This window comes from Dermochelys coriacea, chromosome 21, assembly GCF_009764565.3.
Source record: "Dermochelys coriacea isolate rDerCor1 chromosome 21, rDerCor1.pri.v4, whole genome shotgun sequence".
Taxonomy (NCBI): domain Eukaryota; kingdom Metazoa; phylum Chordata; order Testudines; family Dermochelyidae; genus Dermochelys; species Dermochelys coriacea.
In genome coordinates, this window is record NC_050088.1 from 3,221,234 (window position 1) to 3,238,107 (window position 16,874).

At 39.2% G+C, this 16,874-nt stretch overlaps 1 protein-coding gene across 7 annotated transcripts in view; it reads right to left on the bottom strand.

The window, feature by feature from the left end:
• Positions 1-596: 596 nt before the first annotated feature.
• RAP1A (RAP1A, member of RAS oncogene family) overlaps positions 597-16,874 on the bottom strand; it is a 71,895-nt gene continuing 55,617 nt past the window's right edge. For all 7 annotated transcript variants that reach the window (XM_038379933.2, XM_038379932.2, XM_038379934.2 and 4 more), the window contains 5 exons: positions 16,771-16,827; positions 14,266-14,406; positions 7,062-7,205; positions 3,492-3,608; positions 597-1,321 (listed from right to left, as the gene is read on the bottom strand). In XM_038379933.2, the coding sequence (XP_038235861.1) occupies positions 3,522-3,608; positions 7,062-7,205; positions 14,266-14,406; positions 16,771-16,827 (429 nt within the window). In that variant the 3' untranslated portion in view covers positions 597-1,321; positions 3,492-3,521. The remainder of the gene's footprint in view (positions 1,322-3,491; positions 3,609-7,061; positions 7,206-14,265; positions 14,407-16,770; positions 16,828-16,874) is intronic.

Below are 16,874 nucleotides of genomic sequence, written 5' to 3' on the forward strand. Positions count from 1 at the left end.
GGGAGGTTTTAAGTAAAACACATTCAGCTCGCTGTACTCATCAGACCAAGTTCACCAATCTCGTCGATACCAATATTCGCTGTGAGTTTTGCCTAAAAAGTAGTAACTGGTGGTAGCTTCTGTGCAATTACATTTACTCAAAATCAGTTCTCCAGTCCACAGATTCACTTGAGATGTTGCACATAACTTCATTCTTGGGCTCCTGCCCTGCAGCTTTAACAATATTAAAACAAAGATTCCCTCAGTGAAATACAGACTGAAATGTCAGACTGAAAGATCATAGACCTTGACACAGTATTAAACAAATTTTTTACATACAAAAATAATTATACAGAGGGATATTTTCAGCAGAATACAATCTTTAAATATTCAAGCGAATATACAAAGTATTTAAAAGCAACCTGATGGTCTTTACTGTGTAGTCTGATTTAATACATCAACAAGGGCCAGTGTGGAGACAGGTCATTGGCATAACCACTGTGTGCTTGGGGTTTATTATAACAGAAGACTAACTACTGCAGTAGCAGGAAGGAATTCACAAAACATTTCTTTATGAAAACCAAAACCTGAAAACTAACACACACACACAAACAAAATTAAAATGTACTAAAATTTAATCATTCATAAAAGCTTGTAATTTAATCTGTGACAGTAACACACAAAAGCAATATTAGAGTTGGTTTAGTATATTATATATTTTTGCTTTGAAAGCCATAGAAATCAGTTATCCCAGTTTTTTCCTATAAAAGACCCATTTTTCCAAAGTATTATGCACAAACATTTTTAATTAGAATATAATGACAGAATGAAAATAATGATATTCCATAACTTTTAAATATAAAATGAAGTCAATGATTCAAAAAGTTATTTGCTGCAGTGAGTTCAAAGGGAAAATTCATATAGTATATATCTATATAGTAATAGATATAATGTATAATTGTTGAACATTTTTAGTGCTTGATGGGGAAGAATGATGATAAAAAGGTCAATATGAAATAATTTTAATTATAGTAGTAATATCTAACATTTGAAATGCATCCATGCTCTTTTGTATAATTATCAACTATACTCAATTATACTTATTTTCACATCTGTTAACTGCTATTGCAAAGGACAAATACTATTGTCTTAATTTCCAAAAGATATACACAGAGCAATTTCTTTTTCCAGGGACCTTGTGCAAACCATTATAAGATCTAAATTCTTCACATAATATATAAAAACAGGAGAAGCCTCTTCAGATATGTTGTTACTTTGTCATTTTTTGACATCTGGAATGCTGGCACTTTCCAATTGGGCAACAGTTCTTCATTCCTGCAATCTACGATTTGTAAAAGGAAAAAAAGTTAGGGTCTTCATCATAGAGATGAAAGATCTTAAACAAAGGCCCAAAGATCATTGCTAATAATTGGCCATAGAAGGAAAAGCTGAGAACAAATATATACCACAATTGATAGCATTCTGACAAAAAGGGGTTATTTCACTTCATCATTGTGATTTGTTTCCACTGTAACTTCTCCATATGCATTTAGAAGTAGGAGGAAGAGAAAAAATTGAATTCTTTAGAGACTGTAAACTCTTTGGGACCGAGATTTTTATTTTGTATGTGTCCACAGTGCAGTGATATGAAGCCCCTCTCCTGATTGGAGCACCTAGGTACTACTGTCATAGCAACATGGTCTGCATTTCATCTGAGGCTACAGTATTCCAACTCATCTGGTTTGTATCCATTCACTAATGTTGGAAATCAGGAATGCAAAAAATGGCATTGCTGTGGTGTTATTTCATTAACAAAATGGCTATCTGACTGGAAAGATCCCTTATGGTTTTCTTTAAATGGATAACGAGTTAGTGACCTCATTAAAGCCGATCTTAAAAGCTTAGGTTGTAACAAATCGATTAAACAAATTAAGACGAGGCTCACAAACAATGGCAAGCACAGTAGAGAATCTGATATTTTGAATATCTGTCTCATATTTAAACATTTCTATTAACAAAACTACTAGCGATTCATCAACAAAACTGCATATCCATATTTTTACCAGTAATTTATCAGCAGCATGTAGTCCGAGTGTATACTCACTTTACTCCAAAAGTTGCAAGTGAAACATACTTGCTACACCACGTAACCTATCACAGCATTCCATCTGTGCCAATGAAAAGGATACTAGCTGCAAAGCTGCTGCCATTAAGGACCAGCAGCAAATGACTTCTAGTACTGACAGACCAGCAGATGGCACCTCTTCTAAACGTCACGAGGTAGGTGTGTTAAGAATGGAATCTGCTTGGCTGATGATACACTGGCTAAATTCAAATCCATTGCCTGAGGGCACAGGAAATGAGAGAGGTGTCTGGTACTATTTGTACCATGCTATTTATTTTTTTAAACCATATTTCTTTCCCCTCTTTATTTGTAAAGCATTAGGGTCTAGCCTGCAAATCACTAGGAAAGGATAAAAAGGTAAACTGCATAAAGCCCCAAACCACTAGGAACCAACAAGGTATTCAGATGACTGCTCCAACTCTGACCAATCTGAAAGCTATTTAAAGATGAGACATGTTTACATTTCATGAACTAAGTACATGATAGTTATAGAGATTAGAGAGACCCAGGACACAATGGCTGGGCAGAGGACCACTGATTCATGCAATCTTAGAAATCTCTTGGGAGTTAGTTTTTCCCCAAAGATACATGGCTGCTGCAGGACCGACCGATATACTGCTTCTTCAGATAAATTCTACCTGTACAACGTTAGCAGGGTTGCAAAACATGCATCTATTGATAGGTTGGGGGGAAAAGCAAAATACGTTGTTGGTAAAGTTTAAGGCAACTTTAAGGAACTGAAAGCCAGAGCAGCAGCTGACTATGTCAAATTAATGCTGTCTCTAACTCTTTTAATCTAGCTGGGCTGGGCTACCATAGCTCGCATGGTACACAAGAGCATCTGCTTTTCTGGGGTCCTGCGACAGAGGGCTCTCTGCATTGCATCAACAACAACATAAGGTTTTCTTGTTTTCTGCAGGAGAGCCATCTGCAGAACAAAGTAGTTTCTGGAATGGAGGGGGAGATTTACAAAGTAGCATACGTATAGCCAGCACAGTAGCCTTAAGGGTATAGTGCATGGAAGCTGTGTCATGCCAGTCTCCGTGTATGAGCACAGGCATATTTTTGTCCAAAACATGAAGCTTAAGGAATGATGGTCTCCTTTCAGGAGCACTTTAGACCAATGACTGTAGCACAGAGCATCTTGCTGAGATATGCAGGAAGATTATTTATAGCACGTGTCCAACCATAGTATTTTTTTGGTGAGCAACTTTTCATTTCTTTGCCATTCAAACTCCTGCCTCTCCCATCTCAATTTGTGATTGTCCTTATATCACCTCAGGCTGCGCAACAGCAGCAGCCACACCAGAAGCCACAGGAAGGCCACTAGATTTCAGCAGGGGAGAACAGGGCAACCAGAGGGCTCTGGGTCTTCCTTGCCTCTCACCTGGCTCAGAGCTGCTGCGTGAGGTGTTTCTTAGAGCAGCAGACATGACTTTTTTTTAGGCTTCTTCTTTTCCACTGGTGTTTTTCTATTTATCTGTCTGACCAGGTCATAAAAGATCTGAAAGAGAAAGGTGTGTTTAGCAAACCACGAGTCACAAACACATCACTTGAATTGCAGAGGAGGCTAAACTAGGCTGGTTGGCAAGTTGGTATGTTTCCTTGGTGGCTGAAAACTTAAGTTCTGGAATTAAAGCTTGTGTTTCGTTACAAAAGTTAAGGAGCAGAACATCCAGTGTCAACTTGGGTGAGCACAAGGGGGGGCAAAAGTGACTTAAAGCTCACCTTTGCCTCCTCTGCTCCATCTCAGAGCAGCACAGGGCTGCAGTAATGATACCAGGCAGCAAACGGCCAAAAGCAGCTGAAGACCAACTTAAGGCAGGGGTACCCTGACTCTTGCGCCATTCCCTCTTGGAAGCTGAGCGGGAAGTGGAAAGAGGCCCACCACCACTGAGGATCATCTTTAGATAGCAGCTACCCTCCAGGGGCTGATTAATATGACTTCAGGGCAACATTACACCAATGCCACAGCATAAAGTAGCTTCAACATATTGGAGCATCTGGCCCTCAAGTTCCTGGCTCTTCTCCTAAAACTTTCCTTCAATCTGCTCTGTGGGAGACGTGCATTTTTCAAGTTCTGCTTTTGCTGTACACGTTGGGGCTATCTGGTGACTTACCTCATCCCTCTTCTCTGTCCCAAAATCATGGGGAACCTCAGACTTGGCTAATCAAATTAGCATGAAAGAGCAAGAGATAGCTGCCCAGCACTGAAAACTTCTCCAGAAGGCACCAGTCTCAGTGTCTCCTTACTGCTGTATGAGTGCATTTCTTGTCAACTCCTTTGCTACAGTTTGCTCTGCCTACAATGATACTTAGCTTATTCATGGCAAAACTAGCTCTGCAGGGATGTTTGGAGAGATCTCACAGTATCAGAGAGGATTCTTTATCCCCTCGGAAACCCCCACCCGACTCATTGTTTATTTTTTCCTTTTCCGATATGGCTGATGACTCACAAATGCCTGCTGATTCCAAGGAGCTTTAAAGACCAGAAAAAAAATATCTGTAGAAATGAACCGCAGCATCTGGAAATGGAATATTTTCCTGATATTATCTCCTTTAAAGCACTGAAACATAGTCAACTGGTTTTAAATTAAACGATAAAGCCAGCATCATGGTCAAGCTTTAAAAATATAATATGTTAACAGTATTTAACCAGTCTTTCCCCTGCTAGTGACAAGCAGCTTCCAGTAAAGTATTTATAAGCAAGGGGCCAAGATTTTTGGTGCCCAATTGAAACACCTTTAAAAAAGCCTGAATTTCTGAAAGTGCTGAGTGCCCCCACTCTGAAAAAGCAGCCGCCTAATGAATCTAGCTAGGCAGGCAAAAATGGAGGTACCCACCAACCACAAGTTACACTGGAAAAATCTAGGCTCACACTGTTAGGGGTTTTTAGAGAGAGATTATTGCTAATTGTCTGCATAGAAGATTGCAGCACAGGAACGACATTCCCTCAAAGAGTCAGCTAAATGCCAGAGTTATACAAGCCACCAGAAAGGTGAACTTTGAAGATCTGCTAATGAGCATGTTCAGCATCATCTTTTCAAAGAAGATGCTCAGAAGTTTTCTGTGTACGTGCAAGGTTTAGCAGTACATTTTCAAATAATGGCAAAAGGAATTTAATCCCCCTCGCCTCCATATTTTAATACATTTAAAGAGCATCAAATCCAATATTAGCCAGAAAAATCAAAAGGCTGAATAGCCGAAGTGTTGCCCTTAATAACTCCAGCCTAAACAAACATGTGGCATAATAGTTCACTTTAGAAATGGAGTGTTCCTTCTCTTTGCTTTTCCCAGCTTGTGTGTGTGTGTCACAACCAGATTATGAAAAACATTTGTGGTATTGTCTCCAATTCACAAAATGAGAGCGTCTTGTGGCAGTGTGTCCTGTCAGGCTCAAACACTATGGGGATAGGTGTCCTGGAAACTGGAATATCTGGTACAAAGACAAATTTCACAAAACTGATTAAGCTGCCATTTGTGAGTCAAAGAAATCTTAGTTCCCATGACAATGGTCCCTGAATAAATGCATGTGTAAAGAAGGAATCTTGGGTAACTGGGAGTTCAGATTCTTGCCTGGACTATATAAAGATTAAGCCTACAAATTTGTTAAAAAAACCCTATAAAGCCCCATTAAACAGAGTGCAGAGATTAATGTCCATGGCAATCATTTTCTCTATGACATGCTAGTGGAGTGAATACACAGAGGGGGAATGGCAATATCTTGGTTTACTCATTAGGGATGATTTTATGTAACTGTCTTGTGACTGCATTTGATGCTGTCACTCACGAGTTAAACATATTCATTGTGTACAAGTGAAACTCTCTCCCTCCTGCACGGTTCCCTGGTGTATGTTAAGATGCCTCTGGCCACAGAGTTCTCAGTCACCACTATGTCAAGTGTGGAAATCTTATGTATTTAAAAAAGGTTTTCTGACTGTTCTGTGTAGTCCACTGTGAAGTATTCTGCAACTGATGCACTAGGTTCATGGTATCATTTACACTGCACTGGGGTCCACGTTTTACTACAATTTTAATGTTCACTCAGGGTTGAACTAACAGTACCCTCCACTTGGGGCTGACTCCGACTGCCACTTAGTGCAGCATGGCGTGCCATTCTCCTTCTGACTTGTCACCTTTGGTGCTGTGAACTTCACATGAGCTGCCAATCCCAGGTTCTACTGCTTTTCCTCATCTTTAACCCCCCACTTGGGCCCACCCTGAGGGCCCTTCACCCTCCATGGCTGCAAATCTGGGCTCTGTCAGCCAGGAAATGTTCAGTAGAGGCTAAAGAGCTCAGTATTGCTGGAGAGCAGAATGCCAGAGCCTTGCCACCACAGAATGCAGTGCAAGGTACACCTATTTGCACAGGTGTTTTCCAGTTAAACCTGTCACAAACTGCCCTGACATCACTCTTGTGCTGGGACTTGGCCACAGTAAAATAGCGGCTTAAGAGAGGAGGACGATGTGTCTATTTGGTAGGGCACCAAGACACTATTATACAGCTGATGAACATATGTAAAGCAAATTAATTTTGAGCAGAGCAGACAACACGACTAGAAATATGCTGGGAAATACGCAAACGCCAGTATTCAGAAGATGGCATCTTAAGAAGTTACATACCCACTTGGATAAAGCTCATTTTGGGTGAAATCCCTCCATTTATACCCTCCACTTCTGGCTGAAGTGCTGTGCTGGAGCCATGTACACTGAGACGAATCTCACTTTTTGGTACTTTGGAGAGACTGAAGAAGGGCATTTCATTACAGTGAACGGAATACAGCTATTGTACCCAAGATCAAGACTCCAGAAGCATCCTAAACCTAGATGATCAAGATGTGTACAATGGCCTGAACGCTGCTGCATTAGTGTTATTTCTATGGTGGTGGTGAAGTCAGAATATACAAAGGACAAAAGTGATTCACTATTGCCTAGCAATGGAACAGCTAGCAGTTACCTCATTAACATTGATTTTAGACTTTGCAGACGATTCTAGAAAGGCACAGTTACACCATTGTCTTGCTAAGTTCTGACCCTGTTCTTTGCCAACTACGCGTTCATCTTCCAGGTCACATTTATTGCCAACCAGAATCATTGGAACCTGTGTGGAGAGACCAAGGAGAAGCATATGAGCAAACACTGTTCCAACACACACACACTCCATATAACCTGGACTGGCCCAGAAAAGCCATCAGTGACAAAGGTTATTTCTTCAAAAATCATTGTCTCTGTTTGATAGGGCTACATTTCATAAGCACAAGAAAAATGATACAAGCTGGAGTATATAGTCCACGGACTTAGAGCTACATTGAACTCACAGACTAGACTATAGTTCAGGGACCTGATGGAAAGGGGCTGAAGGAAAATTGTGGCATGCAGCCACCATGACCAAGTTTCACTGACAATTAATCACACCATCTAACAAATGGAAATACTGCAGTTTAGGAAGTTACATGATACAAGGTTTATTTTGAGGTCATCCACTAACATCATACTAGTCAAAAACAATGGTATTGTTGAGATGCTTTCAAGTGACAAGAGGTTAAACTGCATGCCATCTTAAATTATGTTAGACAACAGGGTATGCAACATATTTCCAGAAATATATGCTGAATGTTGTCAGCCGTAGTGACCCGCAGTCTGTTGTCAAGCCATAGAAAATGGGGCCACCTTTGAAAAACACTGCCTTGATTTGGAACGAAAGGGACTAGATGCATGCACCTAGGAAAAGATTTCCATGGCCTTCCACATGTGCTGTCTCTTTTCCCATTAGGGGTGCAGGACCATGCTGCATTAACAGTTCTATGCAAACAAAATGGAAAGCCTCCTGCAATAATAAACATACTGGACAATTTCATGTTCATATTATACAAGTAATTTAGCAAAAATTGCAACTAATTGTTTGTAACATACTCATAAGAATCTTGATTAGTAGGACTGGATGAAATGCCATTTCTTCATTTAATTACACTCATCTTGTTTTAACATCAAAAACTGCTTACTGCCTTTGTCATAGAGTAACCCGCACCACAGTATCCTAGGCCCACTATAGTTAAGCTCTGCTCAGGAGGTTCAATGAGTAGAAACAGCTGTAGGTATGGCACATAATGAGGGCAAACCATCTGTTAAACAATCTGATGAAGGAGCTACCAACTGCTGGCTGTTTGAGGAGCCACCTGTCCATTCCCTCAGAAGGGAAGACATGCCTAAGGGAGCCCAGGGTCCCTGCTACATTTCCTGGGGAGTGTTACAGAAACGGGAGTGCCTTCAGAAAGTGACCTTGGCTACAACACACACTTGTTACTGATTTGTTTGCATTAGACAGAACAGAATGGAGTAGTGTTTACACACATCCAAAGAGCTGGGACAGTTTTTCAACAAACATGAAAGCAAACAATGGATGGAAATGAAGGGTTTTCTTGCACACTGGGAGAGGGCCAGTAAAATTCTTTTCTACTGTAAGTTCTTCAGGGCAGGGACTGTATTTATCTTATATACTGAACAGATTCAAGCATATTGCCAACATTCAATAAATCAAACGTTTCCCTTTCTAAGAATATATTCCCCAAAGCTTCCACGGCAAACAATCAGATGATTGTTTTGACTGTGATTGTTTCTATAGTTTTGACTGAACTACTTCTGAGTGTTTTTAATGGTTATCAGATTGTGTCAATTCAATACCATGTGACAATCCGATAACCATTAAAAACACTCAGAAGTAGTTGAGTCAAAAAATTGGAACATTTTTTCCAGCAGGCTTTAGCAGCGAGACACCTTTGAGGTGGTACCAACACGTGAATTTCAGAAGACTTTTCCTGTTTCTCCTCAGCCTTGTGTTCTATTGACGGATATCCCTGCACACCACCAGGGAAGAACACATTTAAAATGGCAGGGAGGAAAGCCAAAAAAGAGTTGGTAGGACTTCATATTTAAAGCGTAAAAGAATATTAAAGAAAAGAGCTCTCAACTCTACAATGTCTAATCTGTTTTAGATCTCCTGTAAATGAACTCTTTAAGCAACTACAATGTAGTACAGAAAGTCCTGGGTTGCATACCATTCTTTAAATCCTGCATTTCATATAAATCCCAATTCCTGAAATACTGAAATGGAGTTAAGGTAAGAAATCTCCAGCTCCTTGAGCATTTTAAGCACAGAGGTAAAATCAAGATCTGCACTACATTCCACTGCTGCATTTTACTTACATGCACACCACTGTTTCCCCATAGCACTGTAAGAGACAAAATTACAGAACTGCTGATAATGGGTGTGCATGTCATTCCCTTTCTGCACACAAAACTGAGCCACAAAACCTGTACTTTCTGGATGGAAAATAAGTTGCTCTACATTTCCTTCAAAGTATGCAAGTACTATAAAATTTCAAATTACTTTTATTATTTATACTTAATTTTGCATAGAAATGTTCTTAAGCAGAGCCTTAGTCAACTACATTTAAGACTCATTTAAACCTCAAAACAATATGGTTTCAAAAGAGATCAGTCAACATTTTATTTTTGGGAACTATGTTTTGCTTACTACAGCAAAACCTGAAGTCATGAAACAGAAGCTGCATGCAAAACAAAATCTCTGTTTCAGATCAAACTATTCTCCGCTACACAAAATATAAATATTCACAATTACATATGCATAATTAGAATCTCTCTCATTTTGTATGAGGCCAAAAGAAAATATCCATTTTCCCAGACATGGACACTGATGTAGAAATGTAAATATCTGAACACATTCAAAACTAACCAAAGGATGTTAAAAAGTGGTACAGCAGAAAAACGGAACACATAAATGAGATATACATTTGTCTAGATATGGAGAGATATGAGACACATGGTTGTTTTAAATGGCAAGAGTTAACTAACTGCTCCATACCAATGAAATTTCTAGACTTATTGCAATAAACTGAATTTGATTAAGTTTGGTTTTGATCATTTTCAAATTCAAAACACAAGACAGCAATTTATACTTTTTTGCACATAAAACATTTAACAGTTAAAATGCTGAAATTTTAAGAGACTCATTCTGCTAGCACTAAACACAAGATCATCTATATTCTTTTTCTCATGAGTACAAGGCTTAAAGAGGAAAAGATCTTATTGGAAATTTGAATCCATGAACTAACATCTAACTAATTAAAATAAATAAGTTTAATTATCATGAAGCAGAATTAAAGTAACCGTGTCAATTGTTTGATTAATTTGACTAACCTATGGTACAAATGCCACGGCAAGCCGTGTAGCTGGTTGAACAGCTCAGTGCATTGACCTAAATGCTAATAAAAGAATCATGCTACCAGCAAGCATAATCTCCACGTAATGAAGATTAGTTTTACTTAAATAAAAAGTTTACCAAGTTAAACCAGAGAGGGGATCAAAATCATTTAAAAGTAAGGTAGCCAAGGTTAAGAAACAAAGAAGATTTACAGGCAAATACAAAAGTTAAGAGACTACCCTCAGTTTCAAAACACATTTAGCACCACGGATATGTTTATCCTTCAGAGCAAACTACTGGATTGTTCAAACAGCTTTTTCATGAATGGCTATTTAAATACAATGCCTATGGCTTACTTATGATCTGGCCTAAATATGTGCAACAACTCCAGCTCTGTTTACTGATCCTCAGCACTACTCTTAACTGGATGAGTGTAAGAAGATAAGGTAACAACATGTGAATGAGAAGCTACCTCTAGCATCCCAGCTCAGCTTCAAGGACTATATAAATGACTGAAGCAATCCAACTTCAAAGAAAGCAGTTACTTTTGTTGTCAGTGGTTAAAATCTTTTTCACGCCCCTCAGGGTAAATCTTTGAAAAGATTACTAACTGTATTAGTCAGAGTTTAATTTCAGCTTCCTGTCATCTAAACATAAAATGACGAGGGTCACAAAACTGTACAATTCATCCCAACTCTGTCCTGTAAAACATCTGCAACTTCAACTCCATCAGAAGTTTTAGAAATATAGACTTCAGCTGAAAAAAATCCATCATGAAACACAGGACCATGCCACAGAACTAAAGCCTCTAATGACCGGAACAGCTCCATCTACAGGGTCCAGAGGCACATCATTACTGCATATTATCTCCTCCTATGATGTACAGGCTGATCAGTACTTTGCCAGTTAAAGGATTCAGTGTATGTTCTTTTTAAAATCATTCTTCACTTTAAGTGTTCTAAAAATTACCTAACCAATAATTAATTTCTATCATTAGCTGAAAATTTTTCAAAAACTAGAACTAAAATTATTTATTCCACAGCTGCTAGACCCTCTTGGGACTATAAGATTTTCGAAAACAAGGACTCTTGTAATAGAATAGTGGGAGGGACAAAGAAAACTATCCTGAGTTTGTAAGTCTCAAGAGTTTTAAAAGCTATATATAAAAGTAGACCCTTGATACACACACTTGTAATTCAGACTCTGAATATGCATGTTCTCCCTGAGGCCAAAATTCCCCACATCTGGGTGCCTAAAGTTAGGATCATAAACCCAGCCATCTAAATACAAGTTGCCAGATTTTCCTAAGTGATGAGCACCCACGTATCCCACTGTAATCAATGGGAGATGCAGGCTCTGCACATATCTGAAGTCAGGCCACATACATATGTAGGTGCCTAAATATGGACTTGGGAGTAAAACTTCCATACTGGTCTAAGTCACTCCTCCCAGGGCTACCATACACGCTTTCAAAGTTTGCTATCTAAAACCACAGTAACTAAAAACAGTACTGCGTTCAGGAAACAGCCCAAGACATCCTGCTCTATTCAACCTTAGCAACGAGCTTTCAAGATGAGCCAGCAGGATAAATATACAATTGAAAAAGTAGCTATTGACAAACTGCCAGTCAAGTTTTAAATGATATGCTGTTCCTGCAATAATCACAAGTTGATGGCCTTAATACTCAAAACCAACACTGACAGGTTTTGAAATACAGCAATGTTTTTTTGTTCATTGTAGAGTAAGCAGCAATGGAAACTGAACAGAAGCAACCCAGCCTCACCTAGGCCTAAAAAGGATTTATGAAAGTTGCTGCCCAGAGGGCCTTGAAGACTATAGTCCTCTCCTTCAGGACACAGATAGAAACACAGGATTCTCCAGGGAACTGATAATGGGATACAAAGCCTTTCAAATGCTGGTTTACCTACTGGTGAGTAGTGATTTAAAGTAGTTACCCATTTGCCAGCTGTTTGGTGGCCAATATGAAAACGACTTCTTGGTGGGCAGGTATACACATCAGAAACACTACCACAGATGAAATCCTTCTTGGCAGTCTCAGCAGAGACCACAGACCAAAAGGCCAAGGAAACTGGGTCACCTCCTCAACCCTAGATGCATGCAGATCACATGCCTTGGACATTCATTTCTACAAGGTAAAGATCACAATGAAAGCACAAATGTGGTTGGTACAGGTAGCTTGTTAGAGACTTACAAATATTAACCGTTCGGGTTTGAATTCTGCAATACAGTTTGCTTATCCAAACAGAAACCAAGCTACTACTCAGCGTCTAGAATCAAGACTTCCTGATCAGCAAGTGCAAAATGAATTTTTATTCCCCAGACCAGCTACTACAGAACATTATCGCTTAAAAGGTTACAATAGGTGCATGACAAATCTCCACTCACCCTAAAATCACTCAGTTGATATTAATGCAAAGTAAAAAAGTATTTTCAATCTCCAGTGAGGACTGGGGAAATTTTCTTGCAGAAAGAAAACTGACTTTGACCCAGTTTATTAAGACAGGAAATTGAACATGTTTTCAAAATAAAGCTTTTTAAAAACTAGTCACTGGCCCACATGCGACTATAAGCTCTTTGGGACAAGCTGTTTATCTGTATTCTGTATTGTTATAGCCAAACAAAAACCATCCAACACACGCTGAAATAAGTGAGACCTTGATCTTGGTCATGTCTCAAGCGAACTCATGGGGAGAGGGAACAGAACAGTATTCACTAGAGCAGGGGTAGGCAACCTATGGCACATGTACCCAAGGCAGCGCGTGAGCTGATTTTCAGTGGCACTCACACTGCCTGGGTCCTGACCACAAGTCCGGGGGGGCTCTGCATTTTAATTTAATTTAATTTTAAATGCTGCTTCTTAAACATTTTAAAAACCTTATTTACTTTACATACAACAACAGTTTAGTTATATATTGCAGACTTATAGAAAGAGACCTTCTAAAAATGTTAAAATGTATTACTAGCACGTGAAACCTTAGAGGGAACAAATGAAGACTCAGCACACCACTTCTGAAAGGTTGCCGACCCCTGCACTAGAGTAACAAGTCATACAAGACACATCTCTGCCTCATGCAATATGACCTAAGGCTATGTAACTAAGCACACTTCTCAATGCTGCCATTATCATCCATACAGCTGGAATAAAGGTAAGAAGCTTGGCTAACAAGACTTCTTCCCTCCTACATACTCAAGCTCTTACTTCAGTGCTGGTTGCCTCATCTTTAGGCCACACAAAAACGTACGTAGAATTAAAAGAAAGCTTGGCAACGCGTTTTAACCAATTTTATCCATTACTAAGTTTGTGACCCAATGCAAAAATCCGATTAATCTTTTTGGTGACTAGGCTGAACATGCATTTTCTACTTATAGCCCAGGTACAACACATTCAGGATGATTCTTCACATGTAAGCTTCCTCCTCACTCTATGGAAAAATTAGAGGAAAAGAAACTAAAGTACAGTAAAATTTGTTTAATTTTTTAAAACAATATTCTGATATAACCCATCTAGAAAAGAAAATGCCCATACTGGGAAAGACTATCGAAGTTAAAAATCAACTAAGAACAGATTTCCAAAAAAGTTCCGCAATCAGCATTTCCCATTGTTCTCACCAGGGCCACCTGGATGCTGAACACGTCTGAAAATCTGGCCAAGTTGTTTGTATGCCCAATGGGAGAAGAGCTCTTTTGAAAAAAGTCTACCCCTAATTTTGGATGCTGACCTCTTTAAAACCTGCTCAATAAAGTTAAAGTAAAAAAAAAATTAAGTTTTTCTAAAACATCTAGCACAAGCTTACTATACAGTAAAAAACATTCCTAGGCAACAGGAGTCTTCAGTCATCCATCAACTTACTCAAAAAAGCCAAATACCTGCTTGTTTACTTATGGAAGGATTTCACAAAGCAAAAAGTCCTTTACTTACATCTTCAGTGTCCTTAACCCGTAAAATCTGTTCCCTCAGGTCCTGTAAGTCATTAAATGTGGACTGTGCTGTAATAGAATATACTAGTGCAAACCCTTGACCGTTCTTCATATAGAGATCCCTCATTGCTGTAAATTGCTCCTGTAATCAAATATTTTAAAAGATAATTAGTTATTAATACAACAAACATTTCAAAAGGAATCCTTTTATTCTAATAGAGATAAGAATGTAGTAGCTAACATTACATTTACATTTTTACCCCTTACAGAAATTCAATGAAGCCTATGAATTTAATAAAAACATTAACTCAATTCCTTCCCTTCTTCCTCGCCCCTCCCTCCTGAGGAAAAAAATCCTGTTAGAACAGAGAAAAATAGCAAGAAAAAAAAGCAGAGGATGCTATAGAAGTAAATCTGGTAAATATTTTGCAGTGATAAATATGGACTACTGTACATCTAAAGCATATTACTGTTAATATTTGGTTAATATTTGAAATACCAGTGCAAATGTTATTTCGCTGCCAGAGAAGTGACAGTCTGCAAATATGTCCCTGCTCCAGTACTGTGCAGAGACTGCCTAGGTGCCACACACTTGTGTTTTTTTTTTTTTTGTGAACACCAATGTGTAGAAGAAAAAGAGTGAGCTCACATTTAAGCACATGCAACTGTATAGCAGTCATTTGCTGCACGTAAAAGGCTTGAAGGTTCAATGTGATGAAACATAAGGGTATGCAAGAATGGGTTGGAAAATCCAGGGACTGACCCAAGAGCTATCTTTTGTACAAGTCAGTGAAAGAACCTTCACTAGAAATTCTAACCATACTTTGATTTCTATCTGCCTGTGCTACTTTCAACAACATGGTATCCAAGTGCTTCCCAAAACAAACAGGTTTCAAAACAAACAGCAATTGTATTTTAAAACTCTTTTAAGAAGCAGATCCTCCTCCCATAGTGTTCTCAACTACTGGAGTCTGTTTAGTGACTCCCTCCCACAGGATGATAAAAAGGCTTGGCAGGCTTTCAGGAAGCTCGCCTCTTAGTGGATGCTAGGAGGAGGGGGATGACAGGGCTTCCCCCAGCATGGAACAGCTGGGCAGCACAGAGAAGCAGCAAGAGGGGCAGTTGATCTGGACAGGAAGGGATTCCCACAGGAGGCACAAGGCCCTTACATGCTCCAGTCACATGGGCTATGGGGGTGGAAGGACATCCTCAGCTGCTGCGAAGGAGAAGCCTCTCTTCAAATTTGTGCTCTGGACAAGCTGCTGTTTCATTGTGCCCTCCTAACATGGAAAGCAGCTGAAGGAGAAGAATGTCCCTTCCAGCACTATCTGAGGAACAGGCATAGCATGGAAGGCCCTGTTTGTTGGAGGAGGGTGCTTTAAGAAAGGAGGAAGCAGGCCCAAGTGCAGCAGCTTGACAGGGAACTTTGTTTGAAAAATATATTATATATATATAAATCATAGTTTCAATGATTCAGGACCTTCAAGTTGCGTCCATTGTTAGCTTATGGAATGGTGTGGTTTTATGATGGTCATCCCATACCCACCTTTGTCCTCTTATAGCTTGTTACCATCCCTCATGTCTCTGACTGCCAGCTCTTTGGGGTAGAGACTGTATCTTTTGTATGCGTTTGTACAATGCTCAGCACATTGTGAACTCTGGGCACCACCACAATACAATACATTACGAATGATCGTCCCTAAATTCTAGCATCGTGTTATAAAGATACCAGTTTATTCCTATGCAGAGTTGATAAGGTGTTTAGAATTTGGAGAACACTAATCCATTCATATCCCATCTGTGAGGGAAATTCAGCTGGGCAACATCTACAATCACTGAAGAGACAAGGTAGATGAGGTAATATCTTCAGTTGGACCAACTTGAAACAATCTTTCAAACTACACAGAGCTCTTCTTCCAGTCTGGGAAAGGTACTAAGAGTGTCACAGCTACATACAAGATCGAACAGATAGTTTAGTGTAAAAGTAGTTAGCACATATTGTAAGAGACCATTCAAGGTGTAGTGGCCCATTAACATCCCTATAATCATAGGACAAAAACTGTTTCAAAGTAGCAGTCATGTTAGTCTGTATCCATAAAAAGATCAGGAGTGCTTGTGGCACCTTAGAGACTAACAAATTTATTAGAGCATAAGCTTTCGTGAGCTACAGCTTGCTGCATCCACTGCATGCCTCCGATGAAGTGAGCTGTACCTCACGAAAGCTTATGCTCAAATAAATTTGTTAGTTTCTAAGGTGCCACAAGTACTCCTTTTCTTTTTTCAAGAGCATAGTGATTGTGTGCAGTTTTCCTGGGTTTGGCCATGTTCAGGTGACAGATTCACCACACTGGCTTTTGGGTTACTTAACAGAACACTGCAGTTTAGTGCACCTGCAGTCAATCTAACACTTTATTTTTGACAGGATGAGGCTATTTCACTGACAAATCCTTTTAAAATGCAACTTTATTTTTAACATTAAAAATTCTATATTTTAGATTTTTCTTACTGTCCCTGCTGTATCGAGGATTTCAAGCATACACTGTTGGCAGTCTACTTCCACTTGCTGGAAAAAAGGAAGAAACAAGCAACATTAAGAAAAAAAAATTTAAT